Source organism: Dermacentor albipictus, chromosome 8 (assembly GCF_038994185.2).
Source record: "Dermacentor albipictus isolate Rhodes 1998 colony chromosome 8, USDA_Dalb.pri_finalv2, whole genome shotgun sequence".
Classification (NCBI taxonomy): Eukaryota; Metazoa; Arthropoda; class Arachnida; order Ixodida; family Ixodidae; genus Dermacentor; species Dermacentor albipictus.
In genome coordinates, this window is record NC_091828.1 from 46,718,181 (window position 1) to 46,740,279 (window position 22,099).

The window sequence follows — 22,099 nt, forward strand, 5'->3', positions numbered from 1 at the left end:
GCATACTTCAATATGACAGCCATCCAGGGCGCGAATTCCTTGAGGAAACCCTGCAACAGCGTTGAACTGACGCAGATGCTCTACTAGTCCTTGTGCCGAGGGGAAGCTCACGTACCGCGGTTCTAGGCGCCGCACAACAACACTGCAAAACTCGCGGAATATTATATTAACGGACGAAGGGCTGACGCCAAAGAGATTGGCCACGGTTCTCTCCTCAGCGGATGTAGCCAGCCGATACAAAGCAATCGCCACGCGCTTCTCTAGAGGGATGGCTCTACGCATGTTCGTGTTTTGCCGTGCCATCGATTTGCACACACTCACAATATATCGAAACGTGCCCCTATTAAGTCGGAAGTTTTCCTTAAATACACTTTCGGGAAAGTGCGGGAGCGTGTCTTCATACCAAGATTGTGCCCGCGGGTGCGACCACACATGCCGCTCACGGGAACAAAGTCAAACAGCGGTGGCCACGAGTAGACGATACTGTCTTTCAGCGTTCTCTCTGTCATGCTCAAGTTGTTCAATCTCTTCCAGTACACGGAGCACTTCCTTCTGCTTATTGTGCAGCGCTGTTCGCTGAGCAGCAAGCATAATGAAGAAGTCGTGGAGGTCTTCGTTCCCATCACAAGATACAACGTTGCTCAACGCCATCGAGCAGTTCGTGTCACCAGATTAAAGCTGCCAGAAACGACAGAAGAAAAGACATCCAGAAATAACGCACACAGTCTAGGAAAAACACCAGAAACACAGCTTATCACAACACACGCGCTCAGGTAACCATACCGATACAGCAATGGATTGCCTTGGCTTTCGCACTGACCATGAAATAGACCTTGGCCCATGGTTGATTGACTGGCTCTAACTGCTGCCAAACCCCTCTAATGCAATTGCATTAGTATACTTAAAGAGTGCAGATGCTAATACTACGGACACATTTTAAAGAAAACAGAGTTTTTTATGGCGATATACTTAGAAAGAACAGCTAAACAAATACATTTTCATTCGCAGTAATGAGTATCACGTGACCTGCTTCACAGCGCTGCAGCGGCGCTAACTGAGGACAGGTTTCCCCGTGTAACATATGTCCATCCGTAGTTACCGGTAACCATAGTTAAGCCCGATAACTGAGGTGCGTCTTAACTGTGGTTAGCACGCCCGTGTAACTAGGGTATTAGTGTATTTGGATGATGTGGTCGTATTTTCCACCACATTTGACCAACATCTAGAGCGCCTGCGACTAGTATTGGAAGCTATTCGCGCAGCAGACTTGAAAATTCAGCTGGAAAAATGTCAATTTGGCTTCGATGAACTTCGGTTTCTCGGACACGTCATCAGTGCTGAAAGCGTTGGCCAGATCCCGAAAAGACAGCAGCTGTTGCGAGGTTCCCGACAGCCACAGACAAAAAGTCAGGGCGATGTTTCTTGGGTTTATGCGCATACTACAGAAGATTTGTGGAAAACTTTTCAAACATTGCTGAAACCCTTACAATACTGACAAGAGAAGATTAACCTTTCATGTAGAAAAGCGAACAACCAGATGCATTTGACGAGTTAAGGAAACGCCTGCAAGCTTCTCCAATCCTTGCCCATTTTGATGAGACAGCCGACACTGAAGTTCATACCGATGCGAGTAACGTCGGCCTCGGTGCCATACTAGTGCCGTGGAATAACGATCAGTGGAAAGTAATTGCTTATGCCAGCCCTAAACTCTCAAAAGCAGAGGCAAACTACTCCGCAACCGAGAAAGAGTGCCTTGCAGTAATTTGGGCAATATGTAAATTTCGGCCCTACCTCTATGGTACACCATTCAGAGCAGTCAGCGATCACCATTCGCTTTACTGGCTGACGAATCTCAAGGATGCATCCGGACGACTAGCAAGATGGAGCCTTAGGCTTCAAGAGTATGACATTACTTTCGTATACCGATCCGGGAGGAAACACAGCGATGCCGACTGCTTGTCACGCGCACCCGTCGAGACAACAGTGTCAGAAGAAGAGGATTTCCCGTTCCTTGGCATTGTTGACGCGTCACAAATTGCTCAACAACAGCGAGATGACCCAGAATTGCTTCCACTTATACAGCGCCTGGAGGGACTCGACGTTTAACTCCCGCGTATTTTCTCTAAGGGGCTATCCTCGTTCTGTCTGTGAGGAAGTGTCCTCCACAAGAGAAACTTCGAGAACAGCGAGACAAAGTTTTTACTTGTCGTACCCACATCTATGCGAGAAGAAATTTTGCATGCATGTCACGATGAGCCGACGTCTGGACACATGGGCGTGAGCCGTACAGTCGCCAGGATTCGTCTGAAATACTACTGGCCCAAGTTATTAGCATCAGGGCAGCACTACGTCAAGACTTGTCGCGAGTGTCAAAGGCGCAAGACTCCATCCGTAAAACCAGCCGGCCTCCTCCAGCCAATAGAGCCACCAAAAGCCCAATTCCAACAAGCCGGTATGGACCTACTTGGACCCTTCCCAACATCATCTTTAGGCAAAAAATGGATAGTTGTGGCCACGAACTATCTGACCCGTTACGCAGAAACTGATTCCCTGTACAATGCAATGGCTGTCGAAGTTGCAAAATTCTTTGTCCACAATATCGTGCTCAGGCATGGCGCTCCCACAGTTGTTATTACCGATCGTGGAGCAGCCTTTACTGCGGACCTAATGAAATGCTTGTTGCAAATGACACATACTGATCATAGGAAAACTACGGCGTACAACCCTCAGGCAAATGGTTTACCTGAACGCCTCAACAGAACACTGACCGACATGCTTTCGATGTATGTCGACGTTGAACATAGGCTGTGGGATGAAATTTTGCCATACATCACCTTCGCATATAATACGGACGTTCAGGAAACAACACAAATCACCCCGTTTGAACTTGTATTCGGCCGAGCAGTAATCACAACTTTAGATGCTATGTTGCCGTTAGATGAAGAAAACTATAACTCATCGGACCTAGATGATTTCTTGCAACGAGCCGAGGAGGCACGACAGATGGCAAGGTACCGAGTACAACCAGCCCCATAGTGAAGCTCATTACCAGCCCGGTGTCAAGGTGTGGGTATGGTCCCCAGTGCGACGCCGTAGATGTCTGAAAAGCTTCTGTGCCGATACTTCGGCCCTTACGAAATAGTTCGTCGCATAAGCGACGTCACTTATGAAGTGAAATCCGCTGGACACGAGAGGTCAAGACGGCGCAACTCCACGGAAGTTGTGCATGTTGTCCGCATGAAACCCTACCAGGAGTGGTCATGAACAACAACAACAAAAAAGTGAGAGCCCACAGGAACCCCTACTTCCTCTCACGCATCGGGCCGATGCGGTAAGGAGGGGGATAATGCCACGACAAACTTGGTGAAATTCAAGTTGCGCACCCTCTGCATTGGACACTCTGCATGCCGTACAGTGGTGTTGTTCAGCAACAACAGGCAGCGACCTTCGTGGCACGGGCAGCCAGTTGAACCCGGCTCGCATGCGCCACGCGGATGAGGTGTCACGCGAGGAGAAGAGGAAGACGGTTCGAGTCCAGTTTGAGAACGCGACTGCCGCGGATTTCTTCACAACCGCAGTGACTTTTACTTGTGGGCACAAGTGCGCCTTTAATAAATATCGTTGTTTTACTAACATCGTTACAATACATATGAATATATATATATATATATATATATATATATATATATATATATATATATATATATATATATATATATATATATATATATATATATATATATTCACAGTGAAGCAGACGCGCGTATGAAGCGGTTTATTGACGTTTCGGCCGGGGTCCGGCCTTCATCAGAATACATTGCATGGTGTCACTACAGTTAATATACATGCGCTTATCAACCAAATGAAAATACGTTAACATCAAAAACGAATAAAATGGGCGAACAAAATACATCCGAATCGTTCAAAGGATAGCTGACACGTGTATAGCCCGATGGCGATTGCAAACATATAATCTAAGATACAAAGTATAAAAACATACCGAAATGAATTGTAAGAACCAATCGCCACGTGACAACAAAACGTCGATATGCGCTCAATATGTGCTATGTTATCAAGCAAACACAGACACAGAAAAAGGGGAATAGCGACGTACTAGTAGAAGAAGGGACAAGTGACGGGCTACAAAGACAGGCAACTCAATTTTCCTACACATTCATTCATACCACACGCGACAGTATCAAACTTATAGATAAGGAAGGATTCGCGGGCTTCTCTGTCATAATTTGAGCGAAATCCAGATTCAAGCAACGTGACTTTCAGTTTATCAAATGAGTGGTCAGGAAGATGTACGTGTTTTGAGATGGGCAGGTTGGGCAACGTGTTAGCGTGGGATTTATGATTGTTAAAGCGGAATCTGAAAGGCCCTTCTGTTTGTCCGATGTACCGTTTTTTGCAGAGCGTACATTCAAGCATATATATTACGTTTTTTGTGTCACAATCGAAATCGCCTTTGATTTTTAAACAAAAGTTTGAAGACGTACTAGTAACCTGTTGCGATGTGGCCATGTAGGGACATACCTTACATCGCGGTTTTCGACAAGGATGGCATCCGATGGCATCAGGGCAGTCAGTCTTAGATGATGATGCTAGTATATCTCGAATATTTCTAGCTTTACGGTATACTGCTTTAGGCAGATCAGAGAATATGTTTTTGAGGCGTTCACTTTGCATTAGAATATTGTGGTGTTTCTTTAATACATGCGAAACATTTGAGACTGACGCAGTGTGGGTTAGGACAAGATTTGCCTGGGGTGAGGGAGTCGGTTTGTTCTTAATGCAAAGAAGCGTCCTTCGGTCATGCACGTCTGCGCGTTTTATTGCATCGTCAATTAATTGTGGTGGGTAATTTTGTTTGGCTAAAGCGTTTTTTAGGGTACCACAATTCTTTTGAAACTCTGATTGCTCAGAACAAATTCTTTTAAAACGTAAGGCTTGGCTATAAGGAATGCTGGTCTTGCAATGTTTAACGTGACTGCTATCGAAGTGTAAATAGTGACATCTATCTGTCGGCTTTTTGTATAAGGCAGATAGTTTTTGTATAAGTAGATAGTTTATCATTTACCACTGAAACGCTGACGTCAAGGAAGTTAATATTAGATGCAGAATACGTGTGAGAAAATGATATAGATGGATGGGCATTGTTAAAGTCAGATATGAAAGAAAGCAGTTCCTGTATATATATATATATAAATAGTTCCTGGTATATATATATATACATATATATATGTATATATATATATATATATATATATATATATATATATATATATATATATATATATATATATATATATATATATATATATATATATATATATATATATATATATATATATATATATTTATATATTTATATCTATATATATAAATATATATATATATATATATATATATATATATATATATATATATATATAGATATATACATATTTATTTATATATGTATATGCGGTGGTCTGCTGCGTACCACCATCCGTGGCATTTCGTGCCTTGAAGAGGAGGGATGTGTGTCCAGTGTGCTTCTGAACGACACTTTTCATTGTGCTGTACGTGGCTTAAACCATGTATTCGGGGCCTCCTCAAAGAGGCGCAACTGCTTATGCTCTTGTCTCGCACTAACCGCTGAATTGCGCTCAATTTGTTTTTCTTTTGTTGCATTCATTAGAAGTATGGTGCATGCCTCTTGGATAAACGTTTCCCGTCGCCGCCATCGGCAGAGGTGTCCTAGTCGACCATAGGCCGGCAAAGTAATTACTGCTCACTCAGACTCCGCCACGAAGTGTTTTTGTCTGAGGTTCACTGTGGTTCAGACTCACCAAAATTGTAGGCAGCCGCACTCATTCAGACTCAGTGAGGACCGGGGTCACAGACTCCCAGACCACCTACGCAAGCTACTGCAAGGGGAACATCTCTTCCGCGGCACTAGCGATCCTCACCAAATGCAAATCACCGGGACGGGCCGTTGAGCTCGTGTGGGTCCCGGCTAACTCGCAAGTGCAAGGCAACACACTAGCCGATCACTATGCCCGAGAACTGTCAATCCGGGCCGAGGACGAGCCAGAGCTACCGCACCCCATGACAAGCTACAAAGAAATCACGCAAATGTACAGAAGCGGCAGATGTAGGCTTCCCCGTCCGCATCCGCAACTCAGCCGAATGCAGCAAACGATCGTGCGACGCACGCAAGCGGGGTCGCTAGCGCATCCCGTGCTCTGGCACAAGATGTTCCCAACAGAGCATGACGCTTCATGCCCTTTTTGCAGACGGTCAAAAGGCACTATAGCACACATCCTTGCAGAGTGCATTAAGCTCAAGAACCCCCAACCATCCCTATCCCCCACCCTCCCCAGCCCCAACGCCCCCGCGCGATGGGAGACTTTTTTGTCCAGCCATGACCTACCGACCCAGCTCACGCTGGCGGCTAGGGGCCAGGAACTGCTGGACGCATATGGGACCTTAGAAGAAGTTCGGGAAGTTAGAAGAAGAAGTTAGAATCACCAGATGGGGTGGAACCTTAGAAGAAGGTTCCACCCCATCTGGTGCCAGCGCGCACCAACTGTCACTAAGGGCTCAGTACAAAAGTTGATTCTCGCTCTCAGACTCATCAGAAATCCACAAAGCCATACATATACTGGCACTCACGGGTCCGTCTGACTCTGAGTTAGTCGGCATTTAGTCAAGTTTGCTTACCGATGACGTCAGCCTCTTATAACGAACTGTATATATTGTAAGCAGGTGGTGAAATTTCAAATTTCTAAATTTTAGTACTAAGTGTAGGAATTTGATCAATTTTTTTAACTTGAATTACAAGACATCTAAGTGATGCAGCGATTTTCAAGTGAATGGTTCCTTAGCTGTAGGATAATCACAGTGTGTAGCACTATGCAGTTATTTTCAATTATTCAGCAAAAGCACGCGATATTTGGAACTAAGTCCAGATAAGCTATTTACCCTGTTACGCCGTTAATGTGATGTCTATAAAGTTTTCACTTGGGTTTTGTTTTGGTCACACGAACTTCGAAACGTATCGTGATTCTTACGGAAATAATTGGAAGGAAATAGAATCTGCGATTCTACGGCACCTGTTCGAAAAAGATTGCTTATATTTATGCCACTCTACGTGTAAATCTTCAAGTTTCAATAATCCAAACGTTACATATACATTAGCTCAGCCAGATAAGTTCATTAGGAGGTCCGAAAGTAAAAACTGCCCCGTCGAATTCCTACGAAAGTGTAGATGAGGAAAAGCACAATGTTCAGCAGACTGGAGCAATAAAACGCCTACTTAAGCTACACCGAGAAAAGCAAATCAAAGAGTGACGCTAGTAGTTCAGGTTATTTCAATTTATTTATCTTCCATATTTAGGAAACACATACAAAGGTGCAGAGCGGTATCTTGATTACCACAGAACGTTACCGCAGGCATTTGTTCAGGCATCCGGGTATGCAGGGGCACATCAACCTGCAAAAAAAATCCATGACGTTTTGTCAGAATGCATTATCTGGTCATCTGTATTACCACACGCGAACTTCAAATCGTCAAACACTAGATCCGTTGTCATTAATTCATAAAAGGAAGTTCATTACTAGCGCAGATAAAAAAGGCAATACCTCTCTTTTTTGAAATGGCCCGGTGCCGCAACCGCAACACGGGTGCGATGAGAGTGCAGCGCTAGGTCACAACCACAAAGACGAACATGTAGCATAGTGTCACAGGCACTTGGAGTCCACTGTCTGTGCATGGGATTTGCGCCCATGTGATAGGGACGTGCCGCCACACGTGTCCCTGCTTTGTGCTCTTGCGCTACTTCATGGCCTTAAGCAAACACCATTACACTCGACAACACGTCTTCCTGCGGGTGCCCTAAACTAGCAGGGTAGACTTCGAAGCTTTTTTCGTGATTGAATTCTTTCAACGTCAGAAGAACCTGTAAACTCGATACAAACTTGGTAGGCTGTGTCTGTGCTTTCATTACCGCCGCGCAGCACAATTCTGTTTTATCGATGAGCGAATGACTAGGCCCTAGTGGACGCTGTTAAAATGCGCGACGTTTCTGCATAGAAGGTCGGGGCAAATTGACAAGGCTTTTTCTTCCTAAGTGATATCTGCCACTGGTTCACTGCCTTTTCTAATAGTAGGACCAGCATCAGGATTGCTCGAATTCGCTCTTAAGAAGAACTTTAGTGAAGCAGCTTTCTTTTAATACAGACACTGGCGTGGAATAATAAAGGTGTCATCGCCACCTTCCTTTCGTTTTCGTTTTTAATCTTTCCCTTCTCTATCAGACTTATTGACAGTAAGATTTACCATTTATCTGCGGCTGAAGCGTAATCCATTATTGAAGTTCGAAAAATTATAACTTATTCACAGAGTTAGCACAAGAAACAGTCGAGAGAGGGCGCTAACCTGCGCGAAATTTGCGGGTCGTATGCAGACGTCCTGTCTATACCACTACGCTTTCAAAATTTTACCAAGTCGAGTCTCCAGACAGAACGCAGAAGCTGCATTGCTTGTGGTTGTTATCGGTCCAGAATTGAACTGTTTAGTTCTGTACAAAATAGAACCATCAGGTGTACAATACTCGCAGCAGAATCACCAGCTGATTTGGGGTTAGATTTCGCATGGTAGAAGAACGTTGTAGTAGTTTCACTTTAATACCACGTTTACAAGCGTCAATTAGTTGTTTCATTCCGATTAAAGCAGAAGTCCGTGACATTTGTCCTGTTCGCACTCGAAAAACACTCTTTGTTCCAATAGAACGGTGGCGCCATCTGTCACAGCTAAGGTAACACATTTAACCCTTGTATGTTCAGTGTATGATTCGTACGTAGCTGTTCTAGTGGAAACGGAGGCTTACGAAATGAAACACGCGCTAGCAATGTGCACGCGAAATTAGAGTCAGATTTCTTATAGTTATTGTAAGCGTTAACATTCAACTGCCGAGAAAAAGTACCGTCCGTCAAACTAATTCAGATGTCTGGCTACTCGCAGGCTGGTGTCCTTACATTGCATTCCGATGGCACTCTCCAACTGCTGAAGCACGGAGCCGACGACGCCTAGAGGTCCGGTGCTAAGAATCTGGATCGCGACCTTGACCACGGTGCAGAAAAGATTGGTCACAGAGAGACCCGGAGCAGCGATGACGCTCACGAAGACGCACTGCATGTAAATAATCAGTGCCTATTAGTATCGTCCATAAAAAAATAAGAAATTGAGGAGTCGTAGCCTTTCTCATTTCTTGATCAGTCAGAACCAAGCAGTCTTGCTTTCTTCTAGACCGTAAGCTAGCCTGCCTCATAAATAGGCACACAATTCGCCGAGACAGCAGTAGAACTAAAGTGCTAGATAAAGAGTAACTGTACGAGACAGTTTTTCTTTTTTTTTAGAACAAAGGTAAAATGTCCTTTCTAGGTGCCCTACAGCGGTAAAAAAATGCTATGGACGTGCACTTTCGAGATTGTCTTCGCTTAAATAAGTCAAGCGTAGCCGCTATCAATTACGCTAGTCTATCTGAAACAGCACCCACTCAGAGAAAACAAAACTCTTGGATACTGGCCTACGCGAACAGCAGCAAGAGCTGCTAAAAAAATAGTGCTGCGGTTCATAAACGACACAAGGTCTCGCGATAAGTTGTGACTGTGCACTGCGTGGCGTTTATATTTCAGTGGGACATTGACATTGTTTATGACTATGTGACGTCCTCACAGATGGTTTGACAGCACCCACGTGGACCGGTTAACATTGTCCATTTTTTCTCTGTTTATTTTCTTCTCTCTTCCCCTTCTCCAGTATAGGCTAGCCAACCGGAGATATCGTCTTGTTAACTTCCACGTCTTTTATTTTTATCTCTGCATCTTCCCGAACATTTCAACGGGGCCATGATGGGGAAATGTGCAATCAAGCACAATGCTCAAAGATATGTGCCAGAGGTGCGCCCTGCGAAGGATGCAAAATTGAGGCTAGTCAACGCTCTGTAAGTTCAGCACCAGTTCGGTGCCCAGCAGAAGAAGCCTTTAAAGATGCCAGAAAGATATTAAGGCTGATCGGACTTTCGCATTTTTTTTTCACCTTATAGGTTTCGCCCATACTGCTACCTTACTCGCCGTTACCTTTTCACAGTTTCCAGCGTATCCTGCAGATCGAGTTTGTCAATAGATAGAGTGAGATTTCAATGCGGCTGCCAGAGCCTCACTGCACGATATATTTACGCACCTATCCCGTGACATATTCACGCTGATTATGGGCATATCTATGTTTTGTGATTTTATTGGGCCTAACATCATGTCGACTGCATAATGTTTCCCGACTGTTCGGAATTTATGCTAGGGATTATTATTTCAACACAATGCAGCAGTAGATATTTACATGGACTTTGCGACATGCGTAGAAGTCATCTTAAGTTTGACCCAAAACACTGTATGTGGGCTGGCCATACGATGGCGTACGCGTTTGCGGCTATACTACACCCCCTTCCCCCGCCTCTGCGTCAATAATCGACGTATATATGGTAGCATCCGCGCTGTCACAATATGACAAGTGCAACAACAGTATACGTTCGAAACGTAGCAAGGTGTCGTGAGCTTCACGAAGCGCAAATTAAATTCTTGCAGGCAGAGTGAAACCATAAGAAGAACCTTCACGGTGCATTCAGCGACCGCCGCAACCATGATACTATCGCAATTCGAGATTTCGAGGCGAGCCTTCCGATGTTCTATTCTCACACCTTCTGCGGATGCATGGCCTACTGAAGTTCTGCAGGACCAGTTATGCCATCTGGTTTCTTCAGCTCCAGAATCACTTCTGCGTCAACAACGCGAGTGACCCAAGACTTGTGCTATCTCCACGCTAGTCCCGAGCTGCCAGATGACCTAATTTTGGAGCATCTACTTCTACATGCCATGGCATCTACGATAACCTGCGGCAGATCGCGATTTCCCACTATGGTGTCAGTGTGGCTACGCCTCGCTCACAACCTACGCTGCCCGTGCTGCCTGGTACATCTCTCTCGGACTGCGTGTACCCGACGCTACCAACGACGACACCATCTGAACACTTTACCTGGACTTTACCATTGGACTTCACTTCAATCGCGCTTTGCACTAGGAGGGGAACGCTGTAGCAGCGTGACTGTCGCCTTTAAGGCGGGCGAAGAAGAAGATGGGCTAGCATGTCCCTAGATCTTGCTGCAACATGGCTGGGCGGCCTAAATGAACCGCGGCTACGGCAGCTATCTTGTCGCACTGCCTCCCACAAACTCAAGCACATTTTTTATTGTCCTTCAAGCGTCGAGCAGCCGAATGAAAATATATCGAAACAGAAAAGGGGGTGAGTTGACCAGACATGCCGAACTTCGCCGGCGAAAAATAACCGATCTCAGTGCACTTATGCAAAAGTCTGACGTGAGGATTCTAGAATACGTCGTAAGAGGAAGTAAAACTATTCATTTGCAGCGCGGCTAATCAACTGTCACAAACCTTTGCTAGAAGCTAGCTAACAATGGGGCAGCGAATAGGTGTCTTAGCTTGGGCCCGTTGCCATAAATATTAACCTTCTCGTAAATAATAACCTTCCCGTCATTTTGGTCTTTGGGTTTCCAATTACTTACATAACCGAACGCAGTTTCCTGCAGTCTTCTTGTAACATCAGGTGTGCCTCAAGGAAGTGTTCTGGGACCCTTGGTGTTTCTTTTATATATAAATGACATTGTCTCCGTAATTACTCCTAGAACTCAAATTAGGTTTTTTTTGTAGATGATGTTGTCTTATTTCGTGAAATCACAGGTGTACAAGATCAGGTTGAGTTTAATTCTAATCTCAATAATGTATCTAAGTGGTGCAAAGATTTTGGCATGACTGTGAACACCGATAAAACTGTTTATCTTTGTGTAACGTTAAGAAAACTCCTCTAAAATATATTTACAACCTGACATCTCTTCCTTTGAAACAGGTTACCTGCTACAAGTACCTAGGAGTGACAATCACTAATAATCTCTCTTGGAATCTGTACATTCATAACATTTGCACTTCAGCTTTCCGCAAACTTTGTTACTTAAGACATAAACTTCGTAATTCTCCTCCTAATGTTAAACTTCTTAGCCATTTCACATTCATTCAACCTAAGCTTGAATATTGCTCTATTGTTTGGGATCCTTATACTAAGCTTAACATTAAGGAGTTAGAAAGGATTCAGCGAAAAGCTGTCAGGTTTATCCATTCCAAATTCAAGTATACTGATTCTCCTTCTGAGCTCATGAAAGCCAAGAACATTGAGCTACTTCAATGGAGAAGAGAAAAATGTCGTTTGAATTTCTTAAACTTACTTCTTAACGGTAAAATGGCTATTGATCAGACGCAGTTTCTTTCCCCTTTGGCCACAAAACCTACGCGACATTACGAAACACACTTTCTAGCCCCTTAGTTTGCAAGGACTGACATTTATAAGTTTTCCTTTTTTTCCGCCTTCTGTGTCCGACTGGAATAGCCTAAGAGAACCTTATGACGCATTATATGACTAGATGTTCATGTCTTTTGGTGTCCTTTCCACTAGTATTACCATGCTTCTTTTCTTGTTGTTGTTCTCCTTTTGTGTAAAACAGATACTCTGTAAATTGTATTGCCCGTCCAGCTGAGACCAGATTGGTCTGCAGTATGTATTAAATAAATAAATAATACTCAGTAAATCGCGCGGCGACAATCATCATTCAATAATTCACAAGTGCTGATGTTCTCGGTCATCTTCTGTTCTGCCTAACAAAGTATTCTCAGCACTCTTTCCAGCGCTCACCTGAAAGATAAGAATGTAGCGTGCTAAAGCTAAAAAAATATTCTCGATGGCTACTTACGGTGACGGCCTGGAAAAACTGCTGTATGACCTGGACCTACGAGAGGAAAGAAAACGCCAAGAAAATTGTGCACATTGGATCTTCAGGTTCGAATTTACGTGAAATGAAACTTTCTTGGAAAGATCAAATGAATTCTACAACCATAAACGTTATGCCTAAAATTCCCTTTATTTCATCCTAGGTAACGTGTAGTTTCATCCTTAGCTTGCATTCATACATAAGCTGCAGCTTTATTGTAAGACTATGTTCATGCACTGCACCGCTCACAAGCTATAAGTAAATAGTAACAACAACACATATGGATCTACGCCGTAAGACATCGACGCATCGATGACATGATGACGAAGACGATGCGAGACGGTTTTCGGGGGAGGAATTGTGGATTAGTGTGTGCACAGAGGAGGGTAGCACAAATCTAAATGCAATTAGGTTTTCTATGCCCTCTTATCAAAGTGGCATATACCGAGTGACGCATCCAGTTGTCCCGAAAGTAGGGTAACCATAAACAAAAAAAGAAGTGAAGATAAAATCAAACAAGCTGCTGAATAATGCGCGCCATTTCCTCGATACTTCTGTGTTCTTTACAGCTTCCTGCGAAAGGATACCTAATTTACTGTTTACGCCACGATTACCTTTTTAGTACGCAGTACAAAGACACGTTCACTATGGCTCTGTGGGTAAAAATTCGGCGATACAAAAGCAGGACATTCTCACCAGTAGGATACCGACCGACGCAGCTACCACCCGAAAGGGTGGGGGTAGGCAAATAAAGTTTTGCTGTAACACAACCCAGCGCCGCAGTGCAAGATGCGAATAACGCTGTGCAACCTTGATTATGACACATACCTGATTCGGGTGAGTTCCCACGCACGTCGACATTGTAGTGTTCAGGCACTGCGAGTAATATCATACATAAATAAAGCAGATTTTGCGCCAGTTCGTGCAAGTTCATAGCCAGAAAACAGCGGGAAACGAATGACAAGACGGACACTACTGGAGAAGTGCTCACTTACAATTGGCTTATTCCGTGTCACTTATATCCCTAAGAACAGTGCTTTCTTATATGCCCAGACATCAGTTTCCTGACGAAACACACGAAAATTGGCAGAAAAGTGCTGGTCGCAGCATAGTCACTTTTACGCAGCTAAAATATACACTGCAGTCCTTCTACATTGAATGTGAACCATGCCACAGTGTCCCTTACTTCATTTAGTAAATCTTGCAAAGTGGGGGCGAGCAATGTAAAAGGCGCGAATGATCTCAACTAGGCCTCCCATACCATCATGAAAAGTTGGATGTACTTATTGTGATAGTTGTTTCTTTCTGCCTTCTGAATACTTTCTCGACAATGTGTAAGTACACAAGGGAAAGGCAAGAAAACATCTTGCGTAGAATGAGACGTAGAATGCCTCGGTAGTAATCATTCATTCCCCATATCGTCTGGTAAGTCACACAGGGATCACACGTGACGGCATGTAAATGATAGGGACATGGCAGCATCTGCAACGCAATCAGGATTAAGCGCTATTCTGCTTGCCGCAGTGGTGTATCGTCTACTCATGCAAGGCAATCTTTCAAAAGATAAAAATATTAGGTAAGCGAGGAGGCACCGGTGCGTGAACAATCGGGTGCTTTTTAAACAAACCACATAGCATCGACAAAAATGTAGGTAGGTGAAACGAAAGTCCGAATGCTCCGCGCGAAACTTCAAGTTCGAAATCAATTGATTTTCTAATCAATTTATGTCCAAGCATTATATTTGAAAGTGGCTCTTCGTTACATTGATGACAGTCCTATTTATAAGGCTATATTGAGATTTGCACTTACGTAATATAACTGTTAGCTGTATATCGGGGAAAAATACAGAGCTGCCCAGCAAGTTGTGGCACTTAAGCAACTCTAATAATTTCTGCCTTAACGGTGCCTAGGCATGGACCTACATGAAGTTTGCAGCACATGCTACGACAATTCAGTAGTGCGTTACCAACCTTTCCGATGTTGAGGGTGCTGGGGAATAGGAAGACTACCGGCTCGTCACACATAATCTCGCCTGCCACGTTCAAGCCCGTGCAGTCACCGAGAGGCAGGACAGAGGTGGCGGTGTCAACGAGGGATCCGAGCATGCCGCCGAAAAGGCTCTTGCCGACCTTGGATACTGTGCCCACCATGCCGCCAACACTCTTGCAGAGTGAGTAGATGGTGTTGGCCAGAGAACCTAGCAGACACGCGGAAAACACACGAAAAAAAAAACCGCATTGTAATGGTCTTATGCACATGTTGGAATCTCCGTGAAGCGAAGCTTCATGCAAGCGGTGAGTTAAATATTGTAAAACCGCTGATAATCAGCACCGCATTTTGCAGCGCAGCGATTACGTCCGTGCTCGGCAAGAATGCAAGGCGCAGAGATCCCCACGATGTGTTCTTTATGACTCACACAGCCACCGAATAGATGACCTCTGCGATGGCATCCGCTAACTATTGCACAGTCTCCGGGATCGTCTTTTACTCTTTGGAAAGCCAACCGAGCGGGCGGGCCAAACCCCACGAGAAAATGTATAAGAAGCTTCACTTAATTAAGGACTCATGCATTTTAAAGGCGTATTTGCCGCAGCGATCATAGTTAGGTACTGTTTGGTGTTCCACCGCGTAACTACGTCGAGAAAAGCGCCTGTCAGCCCCTTATTTGTAGGGGTACACTCTTAAAACGATGTTTCCACAGTTTGGGGTTTATCTTGTCTAGCAAAAATTATCGTAGCATGGCTTGTTTGCGTTTTTTATGTTGAAAATTGCGTGCTCAATACTTTCCTCTTGATAATGCCGTATCACGCTGATAACGCGCGTGCCGTTCGTTAACTGAAAGTACCAGGTGCGCATTGTGAAATAAAAGAAATGCGCGCGAGATTCATGACGCATATCGTTGTGGGACAAGAAAAACCCCAATGAGTGCAAACTCTTTTAAGAGTGGGGTGCAGATGTCTATACTTAAGTGTGCAGTACAGATGTACGTACCATCATCATCAGCATCATCAACAGGCTATTTTTGTGCTCAGTGCAGTACGAAGGCCTCTCCAGGCATTCGCAATCACTGCTGCCTTGCGTTAGCTGATTACAACTTGCCCCTGCCGGTTTCGTAATTTCATCACCCCAACTAGATTTCTGCCGTCCGCGACTGCGTTTCCCTTCCTTTGGCACCTATTCTGCATCTGTAATGATCCACCGGTAATATATGCGACGCATTGCATGGCCTACCCAACTCCATATTTTCTTCTAATGTCAAATAGAACATGGGCTGTCCCCTTTGCTCTCTGTCCCCACACCGCTCACTTGCTGTATCTTAACGTTGCGCCGAACATATTTCGTTCCATCGCGTTTTGCGCCGTCTTTCACTTGTTCAAGAGGTTTTCGTTAACTTCGAAGTTTCTGCCCCACATGTTAGCACCGGTGCAATGCAATGATTGTTCACTCTTCTTTTCCAGGATATGGTAATGCCTGGCCTTTGCACATTGCTCCAAACTAATTTTAAATGCGTAAACATTTCTATGTCTATACACAACGAGAAAGCCCGTCTGTCCGTTCGTCACGTAAGACGAGATCCCTTTCCAGATCTAACGCTAGCGCACACGAAGCTATCAGCAGACGGCGCCCTCTGTACACATCGTAGATCGCTTTCCAGATATAGTGCGCACCGCCGGGCCACAGGCGATCGCCTGAGCGGCGAGAACAAAAAGCAAGGTGGACAAAAAGTAAGGTGGATAATGATACGACAGGGAAGAAAAAGGCGTTAAACAGCGATAAGGGCTTATAATAGGCGGAACGTCATCAGCGAAATTGGTGCCACTTGCAGTATCTATAGTAGTGTGATTGCGACAGCAACTGGCCGTGCGCCACCATCCGCAGCAGTTCGTCTCGCCGCAGCGCCGTCGTGTATGCTGGTCGGATCAAGTTTCATAACACTGATAACGACACAGAGCTGCGCGGAGATGCGCAAATGGCACAATACTTAGGCATACTTAGATAACTCCCAGGGGAGTTCCTGCTTGAATTTTTCTTACAATTCTGGAAGTTTCTGTATACGATTCATTATACACATAATTGCTGCCCAGCACATGAGCTATTCAGCCAGACAGCAGCAGTAGCAGACACCGTTAGTGAATTTGGAATGGTTTCCAAAGAAGGAATCACTTTTCATGTTTCAGGGCAAATAGCGGGAAGGCGGGAGAGGGAAATTCAAGACTTGAATTCTAAAAGATTATTTTGTCGTATTTCTCTGTTCACATACTTTCTGCCTCATCATCTATCACCTGTCTGTGTATAATGTTCAGTTGACTAAGTATTTTAGTTGGCACTTGTACTGTACAGATTTTGCGGGCCTATCTCTTGGCGGTTCAGTACCGTGCATCACTTCAGTTCAAAATAGGTTGTTGCGCTTTATATGCTTACACGAGTCACAATAGCGGTGCGGAATCTCTCGCGTCTCGTTCAGAGACTGTCCCTTTTTTATCATTTGAGTAATCTTGCCTAAATTTTATTAAGCACATAGAGTGATTCAGCCGGTTAAACAAACTTATGAAACGTTCTTGCTCAGCGTTCCCGCCCACTAAAGTTACACTCCCTTAAGGGAAGTTAAAACGCATAGAAAAGATTGACAGGTGCAACAATTGTCGCAGGGAATCTCCTTTCATGAGGCAGGTTTGCCATCGCAATGTGCTCCTCTCTGCCAGTGCGGCATAAGGACAGTCTCCAGTGATAATAAATTCTCTATGTTGAGCTTCTGCGTTCTGACACACATTTTGTTCGTAAGATATGAACCAATGCGACAGGGTTTCCTGTCTGCGCGGTATACACTCCACGACAAACCCTTAGATTTCACAAAACCTGACAGCTTTAGCGCTGCGTGTTTTCCGTAAACATCCATTGAGATGCACACACTTTTTATTTTCTTCAAGAGTCTAGATTGATCCATCGAAATTCTCACTATTTTGAGCAGCGGATACATACTCTGGAACTGAGGTAGAGGCCCTAGGCCTGGACGGACTCGGTCCGAAGGATACTGCGAATGGCCAAAACGGCTGGAAGGGTAAGGAATTCAGAACGTGCCCAAGCTGTTAGCTATCCTAACCTAACTGATAGCTAACCGTAAGCGTAGTGTCTTTAAGGTACACTACACACCGCAAGCTTAAGCGTTTGTTTATTGCATAATTGTGTTTCTCTTCTATTATTAGATGACAACAGCCAACAGCTGTTTTTTCTAGTTGCCTAAAATCTGTTCGACATCCTTATTTTTTTTACTACGATTCGCTGGGCAGCAAATTATCCAGGAAACTTCTATCTGTTGCAAATTGTGGGAGTGGAAGCCTTTGTTAACTTCCTAAAGTGCCTCTTGCTTCTGCGCCTCTTGGTGTTCATTGTGCAAGAGAAAAAAATGAGGACGATAATACTACTGCTACTTCTAATAGCAATAATGACACTATCAAATTCTGTCGGCCTCTTCATCTACGTGTCACAGCGCTCAGTCTGCATACAGCTGATAAATTACGAGGGTTGATTTAAGCATGACGTACATGGCGAGTGGAGCAAGACTTCAATGTTTCGGTCAACATGCCCTCGAGTAGGAACAGCTGGGATCCGATATCCAAGTGTGCGATCCCCTTCACGGCGCACTAAAAAAACGAAAATTATATAATAAGCCGCCTTCCTTTTGTTAAAGCGCGCCAAAGCGTTTCGGAGTGAGCTACTCATTAGCAATAGCGGGTAAATTCCAGAATGATTTATTTCGATACCCTCTGAGTAACTATGACAATATTACCGATATTTAGATTATACATTTTATATTACTGATCACTCTGCTCGTGAAATTTGAATTTTGGGGGATTTTCAAGGAAGGCAAGGTGAAAACGTATAATCATTGCCATAGATCACTATTTGCAATATTTTCATTCTTATGTGCCAAGTAGTGCAGTGGTGGATAGCAAAGAGATCTGGTAGCATGAAGAACAGTTATGAGTTGTGCAATACAATTTGCATTTCTTTGAGCAAAGCTTTCGTTGTTTCGAGGCTACATGCAAACCTTTGTCTAAGCTTAATGTGCAGCATTTTGCTCCTGCGTAGGTCTCTGTATCTTGTCAACAGCGAAGCAATGATTTCTATCTAAAAGATCACTGTTTCTCATAATAAGGAAAGCAGTCACTTTACGCCGCTAATAATTATATTGAAACGATCTGCCATTTACAGAGCATCTGATCACAATTACATCGTCTACTTCATTACTGCAATTGTTTGTAAATTGGAGAAAAAATAATATTTTCGAGTATTAATTACTGACGACGTGCTAAGTTGACGTAATTAGGGAGTTCCGACCGGCAACTTAAGTCGTAAGCTATGTATTAGGCTTTGCTAACAAAACATTTGAGTAAAATTATTTCGCATACCAACGAATATAAGGGATCTCATTAGGCAAGCAAAGCCTCCCTGACCCGTTGAAATCTCACGGTGCAATTCTGGCCACTCAGAGAGTCGTAAACGTCGAGTGATCTCACGTCTAAGTGAAGCAACATTTGCCACTCTTTTCACATACACCAAGCCAATTTCTTTCAGTGTTGAAGTTGTCATTCTGGCCACTCAGAGAGTCGTAAACGTCGAGGGATGTCACTTCTTAGTGACACAGCATTTACCACTCTTTTCACATGCATGAAACTAATTTCTTTCCAATATCGCTACATTGTTGCTAAATTATATTATTAAACAACATGCTCTCAACTATATCGGTTCTCAATAATACGGATGCTCGTGAATATTGCGCACTAGCAAAACAAGGCAGAGTAAAGGGAAGGTTAGATGATCACAGAAAAATGGGGAAGGAACATGTGACATGACCATTAGCTTTCCCGTTTTAATAGCACAGTAGATTTTTCAATTTATTTTACTCAAGGCTTTGGCAATGTAGTGATGCTTAATTTGCAGCCATCTGTATGTTAGCGGTGGCCTTTCATTGGGTGAAGTTCTTATTTCACTTTCGCGGTCGCTACCCCCTAAATATTGTTATACGCAATCTAGTCACTGTTCCAAGGGTCACGAATTTCGACCGTTGGGTGAGCACATTTGAGGTGCGTACATTTTCTGCAGATATTTGCTGCATTATTGCTTGAATAATTTGATGGTGATAGCAATAATATGGATAGCTCAGGCGCATTTTTCCGTTGCCGTGATGAATTGCATAATAGAGAGTGTTAGTTTAGGAGACGCAAGCGGCTTGCGTACGCAAGAACTAGGGGCGATGGTACTACGCATGCGCAGACCGCTACGTCTACTTGCGTCCTTGGGTTATTGGTGCGGCCGAAAACATCGCTGCCCTTCAGCGGTCCCGTTACTCACGTGACTCTCGCGGTGTACGAGAGCTTACTAGTAGCTATCGGGTAGATAATCTTATCAATCTTTCGCCAAGTGTCGACAGACGTCGTCCTTATATATATATTAGAGAGGTACAGCGTGTCCGGTTTTCGGGTAAACGCAGGCGGATGCCTGCGTTGTTGGGGCGGGGGAGTAAACGGGAGCGGCCTGCATAGTGCATCCACCTGGTGGCGCAAAGTTCAGACGGACAAAAACAGCTAATATTGCTGTAACCAAGTCTATTCTACTTAGCTGCTGGTGTAAATTTTCGGCACTGGCATAATCGTGTTGCTGCCAAAAATATACACCCGCAGCAGAGTAAAATGCACTTGGTTATGCAATATTAGCTGTTTTTGTCGGTTTGAGCTTTGAGCCACCAGGTGGCTGCTTTTAATAAGAATAGTTTTGTGTGCTTTACTTTATATGCTTGATTTCATATTTTAACAAATGATAAGACAGCAAAGATAAGACGTCGATAGCATTGCAAGCGCATGCGACCTCGCTGCGGCTTGCGTTTGGGGCAGCTAACCTATAGCGTGTTTCTGCTTGCGTACGCAAACGCACCCAAGCGCTAGGGGCCCCAACGCCTTGCGTCCCCTAAACTAAAACTCTCTAATGTGCAAGGTCGCTAACACACTTCGCCGTGCGCCGTACGTTGTATATTGTATGTCAAAGCGCGCGAGGGGAGCTCATTAGAGAGTTTTAGTATAGGGGACGCAAGCGGCTTGCGTACGCAGGAACTAGGGGTGACGATACTGCGCATGCGCAGGCCGCTACGTCTACTTGCGTCCTTGGGTTGTTTGGCCGGCCCGAAAGCATCGCTGCCCCGAAGTGGTCACGTTACCCACGTGATTCTTGCGGTGTAGGAGAACTTACGAGTAGCTAGCGGGTAGATAATCTAATAAATATTTCGCCAAGTGTCAACAGACGTCGTTTTTATATGTATTAGAGAGGTTTAGCGTGTCTGGTATTCGGATAAACGCAATTGGGGTGTTGGGGCGGAGCCATAAACGGGAGCGCCCTCCATGGTGCATCCACCTGGCGGCGCAAAGCTCAAACTGACAAAAGCAGCTAATATAGCTGTAACCAAGACTATTCTACTTCGCTGCTGGTGTAAATTTTCGGCACTGGCGTAATTGTGTTGCTGCCAAAATTTGTACCCGCAGCAAAGTAAAATACACTTGGTTACTGCAAAATTAACTGTTTTTGTCTGTTTGAGCTCTGCGCCACCAGGTGGCAGCACCATGCAGGCCGCTCTATTTCATGGCTCCGCCCCAACGCCCCAGCCTGCGTTTACCCGATTACCGGACACTGGAAACCTCTATTAACTGCTTTTAATAAGAATAGTTTTATGTGCTTTACTTCATATGCTTGATTTCATGTTTTAAAATATGATAACGCAGCAAAGATCAGACGTTAATGGCGCTGCGAGCGCATGCGACCTCACTGCGTCTTGCGTTTGGGGCCGCTAACCTATAACGTGTTTCTGCTTGCGTACGCAAACGCAAACGCACCCAAGCACTAGGGGCCCCAACGCCTTGCGTCCCCTGCACTAAAACTCTCTATTATCAGTAAATTATGGGGTTTTACGTACCAAAACCACGATGGGGGACTTCGGAAATTTGTGCCACTTGGAATTCCTTAAGGTGGACCTAATTAGGTATGCGGTTGTTTTCGCATTTCGCCGCGTCGGAATGCGGTCGCCGTGGCCGGAATTTGATCCCGCGACCTCGTGCTTACGCCCAACACCATAGCCACGCAAGAGCGGAAAGTTCAAATGAAACGCGCAGTCTTCAGCCGCGGGAAACGCCTTGGGGGGGGCGGCGTTGTTCTGTGGAAGCAATTGCGTC

General features: G+C 44.5%; 1 protein-coding gene across 4 annotated transcripts in view; it reads right to left on the reverse strand.

Annotated features, from left to right (window-relative positions):
• Positions 1 to 7,352: 7,352 nt before the first annotated feature.
• LOC135909749 (uncharacterized) overlaps positions 7,353 to 22,099 on the reverse strand; it is a 42,829-nt gene continuing 28,082 nt past the window's right edge. For 2 of the 4 annotated variants that reach the window (XM_070522817.1, XM_065441811.1), the window contains exons 5-9: positions 14,852 to 15,078; positions 13,710 to 13,757; positions 12,864 to 12,899; positions 9,028 to 9,181; positions 7,353 to 7,483 (exon numbers count right to left, since the gene is read on the reverse strand). In XM_070522817.1, coding sequence (XP_070378918.1) covers positions 7,479 to 7,483; positions 9,028 to 9,181; positions 12,864 to 12,899; positions 13,710 to 13,757; positions 14,852 to 15,031 — 423 coding nt within the window. In that variant the 5' untranslated portion in view covers positions 15,032 to 15,078 and the 3' untranslated portion in view covers positions 7,353 to 7,478. Of the gene's footprint in view, positions 7,484 to 9,027; positions 9,182 to 12,863; positions 12,900 to 13,709; positions 13,758 to 14,851; positions 15,079 to 15,297; positions 15,360 to 18,424; positions 18,524 to 22,099 lie in introns of those variants that run through there. The other 2 variants (XM_065441812.1, XM_070522816.1) reach the window with 2 other exon arrangements.